The sequence below is a fragment of the Crocodylus porosus genome, unplaced genomic scaffold (genome assembly GCF_001723895.1).
Source record: "Crocodylus porosus isolate Cpor-Errol unplaced genomic scaffold, CroPor_comp1, whole genome shotgun sequence".
Taxonomy (NCBI): Eukaryota; Metazoa; Chordata; order Crocodylia; family Crocodylidae; genus Crocodylus; species Crocodylus porosus.
The window spans coordinates 52,893,211-52,897,545 of NW_017728947.1; the positions used below are offsets into that span (position 1 = coordinate 52,893,211).

Below are 4,335 nucleotides of genomic sequence, written 5' to 3' on the forward strand. Positions count from 1 at the left end.
GCCTTAGGTTGCCAACTCCTGTTCTAAGATCCTTTTTGAGATGGAGGACCAAAACTCTACTTTCAATGTTCGAGGTGCAAATTTTCATCAGTTTCATTTGGTTTAATTTCACTTGTCTCCCAAATTTCTTAAATATCCTTTGTGATCATTTCAACTGAATATAATGGTCTCCTCTTTGGTGAGGTGAACTCACCATTTCCACTACCTGCTTGCTTATGGAGCAGGCACCTTGTCTTGGAAACAAAACTGCTTTCTGTTGTGCGGTGATTAGGTAAAAAAAGAAGTATTAATCTGGAGCATAGTTTAAGGCCTGTATATGAGAGAGAGGTATTCTTTTAAAGAGGAAAAGAGAGAGAGACTATTCTAATATATGTAGCATTTTAGTGTGAAGTAACTTGTTTTAATGTCTTTAAGAAAGTCAGACTAGTGGAAAAAAGCTTTTGTATGTTCTTTCCTGTTTCCAGGTACAGGGTAAGATCTTTCCAGAGGAATCATTATGGTGCGACAACGAAGATGCATGTTATGTCATATTGTGTACAGCTCAAAAAAGGTAAAAAAAAAAAAAAAATTTTTTTATATATATATATATATATGATGTTGATATTTTTATGTGGAAATTATTTGCTGTGTAGAGTATTAGAAAACACACTCCTACCTGTCCCCCGTGACTGTTACCTCTTCATTACGAAAGGCTCAAAGATCATGGCAACTTATTTTCTCATTAACATCATCATTCACAGTATACTTATACCTATACCTTGTTTACTGTTTGAAATGAATTTGTATTTTTTTAATACATGTGTTTACGGCATAATAGAGTACCTCACAAATATGCACAAATCTTTTTTTTTCCCATAATGCTTTTGCAATGGTGGAAGGTGCTATTCTTGTTTGTACATGAGGATCTGAGGGGTGGCATCTCTCACAGGAAGACTTTGGCTGAGGCCAGGGAAAGAACAGATTTCTGGGTTTGGGTTATTTCCAGCTCCTTAACAATAAGTATTTTTCCCACCTCCAGTAGCTGCCTACTTTTTGTTTGTGTGGATGTCATGAGAATCATGATTGCTCTAAACTAGGGCTGTCCAACTTCCAAGCAGACAGGGGCAACACTAGCATGGGCCACAGGTTGTATGGGCATCTCCTGCTGGAGCGTGCTGCACTGTGTGGGCACCCCAACCCTCACCCTCAGCTCCAGGCTATAGGTTTCCCCACTGCACAATACCACACAGTTTCCTGTGTCATATTCTTCTGGTCCTGCCTGCTGTACTGCCTTGCCCCACCCCCTACATGGGGACAGGAAGTGGAAGCTGGAATAGGTCCTGCAGAGCAAAATAGCAAACAGTGATGCAATTTATAGGTGTAATGCATGTACCAATATATAGTTAAGATTGCACTAGCAATCTTTTTAAAATTATAAATATTCTTACTTCTGAGTGCTTAATAGTATTGTCCATATTATGGCTTGTATGAAATAGTTAAACTATATTACTGTTTACAGCTATTTGAGGAAAGTGATGGAATGCTCTGTGCTGCACAGTGTTTGTAATTATTGAAGCCCTTGTCTCATTCATTATGCACCTGTGTTCACCCTCTAGCGGTGCATCTCCTTCCATATGTATCCTAAAAATCTATCTTTTAGGCTGAGACAGAGGGTAGAGAGTGTAACTCTTCTCTTGTATCTGACATGTGACCACAGAAGCAAAAACTATTGAAGCAGAGTACACTCTTCTGCAAAGCAGGTTACATAATTCCCAAAAAAGTACTTTTCAGAGCTGATGCTCTGTAGACTAGTTATGAGTTATGTTTTTTTTCTTCCTTGTAGGAGATGAATGAACACATGAGAAGCATGCTTCATCACAGAGAACTTGAAAACCTGAAAGGGAGGTATGAGAGTGATTATGAAAACTGCCTCAATTAAAAAGTGAAAAATTAGTTATTTGCTTACAGAATGGGTCTTTTAGGTGCCTTGCTAATGAGATTTTAAGATCTGGGTGCAGCTCATCTTCACCATCTCTGGAAATCAGCATGAAGTATTGAAACTGGAACAATGTTAAAAGTTAATTTGTTTCACCATATAAGCCTGTTCACTTTCCAGGTGTTGCTTAGATTGTGAGATTGTGAAACCAGTTGTTAACCTTTTCAAATTGTATTTAAAGGAAACTTAAGTTTTTGACTACAAGTCAACCATGTAGGATCTCTTAAAGAATCAGACAGAAACAGTGTGTTACTGCATCACATTTGTGACTTTGTATTAAAAAAAGCTTTAACAGTACTTTAAAGGAGACCAATATTGCATCTAAAGCTGTGGATGTTCTCAGTTCCCTCCCCTCTGCACCCTCATTTCTCCTCCCCCAATTTGTGAAAGGGAAGGAGGGGGAAAATCAACTTTTGTCAATAAGCATGTTGTGGATTTGTTGAGAACAATAATTTTACCTTGTTCTTATTTTCATCATTGTGGCTGTCAGATACTATGTTCTTAGTTTGCATTGTGTCCTTCAGGTGTGTCTTAAGAGTTAACTATCTTAGGAAGGTAGAGTGAAACCAAGCACAATGGATAGAGCATTAATAACATAGTTTAAGTTGTGTCTCTTTCAGTTTCAGTTGGACACTTCAGCCTGTGGCTTTTGTTGTTGTTTGTTTGTTTTATTTCATGTCTTTGCAAATGTAGGGGAAACCAAATTTGTGCATGGGCTATGTGTAATGTGTTAGTTTTGAGATGTGTGTTTTGTTTTGTTTTTTTTAGTAGGAAAGACTATGAGGAAAAGCCCTTGTTAGGAGCATAGCATTGTCCCTAAATTTGTTTCAGCAGTTTGTCTAGGTCAGACTTAATTTTCCCAGTGCCTTACAATGTTGCTAGGAGTGAGTGAAAGGTATGGTCTGAATCAACTTGATAATATGCTGTTGGGCTAAATCCTCTAGAGAAGCTGCACCAGAGGAATATACCACTGTCTCCTACAGTGTAAACATTTTCTTAATCAGCCTGCAAAACAAGGTATTTTAAAACTTCACTATGTTAGATTTAGACATTCTGATTTATGTATAACTTCATTTTCATTTGAAACGCATCCCCATGATATGCACATAGTATGTGAAATATGATAACTGGGAGCTCAGTCCCACTGTGCTAGGTGGTATAAAGGCTGTTGATTTGGATAGAAAAAATCCCTACCTTTAAGAGAACATGCATGTCGGGTGGGAGTAGGAATAGACGCAGAGGGCTCCTATACACGCTCCAGCGTTGCGTATATCAGCATACTTGGGCTGAAAAATGGTGGTGGGATGCTTTAACTAAAACTCATATTTTTCAGCATGGGGATGCTGATACACATGACACTGTGGGCTCATTAAAGTGTCCCCCTGCTCCTCATCCCAGGACATGTGTATAAATGCCAGGAGAGGTGAAGAGACTTGCTTAAGGTTTTACAACAGATGAGAGACCTTGAAAGAGAATCTAGGTCCCTTAAGACTAGTCAGTGTTCTGTATACTAGATTATGAAGCCTCCAGCTTCAGAACACTATTTGAAATCGTATTGAAAGCAAAAATTCAAAAATCAGATGATCCTTTAATTGTTAAATGTTAATGGCTTCCAAGCCATGTTTTTATGGTGACAAATACATGCAAGGTGTATAGATTTTCTGATGTCAAAATTGATATTCTGCTGAGCAAAGAATGTGCTTGATGGTTGCAGGTGTCCCGGTGGATGTAGTCTTTCTGGACTTCAGCAAGGTCTTTGACACTGTCTCCCACACCCTTCTCATTAAAAAAACTAGGTGACTGGGGCATTGATGCCTATGCAGTCAGATGAGTTGCAAATTGGCTGAAGGGTCGTACTTGGAGGGTAGTGGTAGATGGGTCTTTTTTGACCTGGAGGGAAGTGGGCAGTGGAGTCCCCCCTGGGCTCAGTCCTTGGGCCCACACTGTTCAATTTCTTTATTAGTGACTTGGATGACAGGGTGAAAAGCAGCTTGTTTAAATTTGCTGATGATACCAAGATTTGGGATGAGGTGGGCATGCTAGTAGGGAAGGACATATTACAGCAGGACCTGGACAGGTTATGGGGTGGGCTAATGAAAATAGGATGGATTTCAATACTGACAAGTGCAGGGTGCTGCACTTGGGCAGTAGGAACCAGCAGCACACTTATAAGATGAGAAACTCCCTTCTTGAGAACACAGTGGCAGAAAGAGTTCTTGGAGTCATTATTGACTCCAGGATGAACATGGGCTGACAATGCGAGGTCACGGTCAGTAGGACTAACAGTACCTTGTCATGCATCCACAGATGTATCTCAGGCAGGGCCAAGGAGGTGATCCTCCCCCTCTATGTGACACTGG

The 4,335-nt window shown here is 39.7% G+C and overlaps 1 protein-coding gene across 1 annotated transcript in view; it reads left to right on the plus strand.

The window, feature by feature from the left end:
- Positions 1-85: 85 nt before the first annotated feature.
- ZNF106 (zinc finger protein 106) overlaps positions 86-4,335 on the plus strand; it is a 50,570-nt gene continuing 46,320 nt past the window's right edge. Inside the window, exons 1-2 of the mRNA XM_019551314.1 lie at positions 86-550; positions 1,823-1,884. Coding sequence (XP_019406859.1) covers positions 497-550; positions 1,823-1,884 — 116 coding nt within the window. The 5' untranslated portion in view covers positions 86-496. The remainder of the gene's footprint in view (positions 551-1,822; positions 1,885-4,335) is intronic.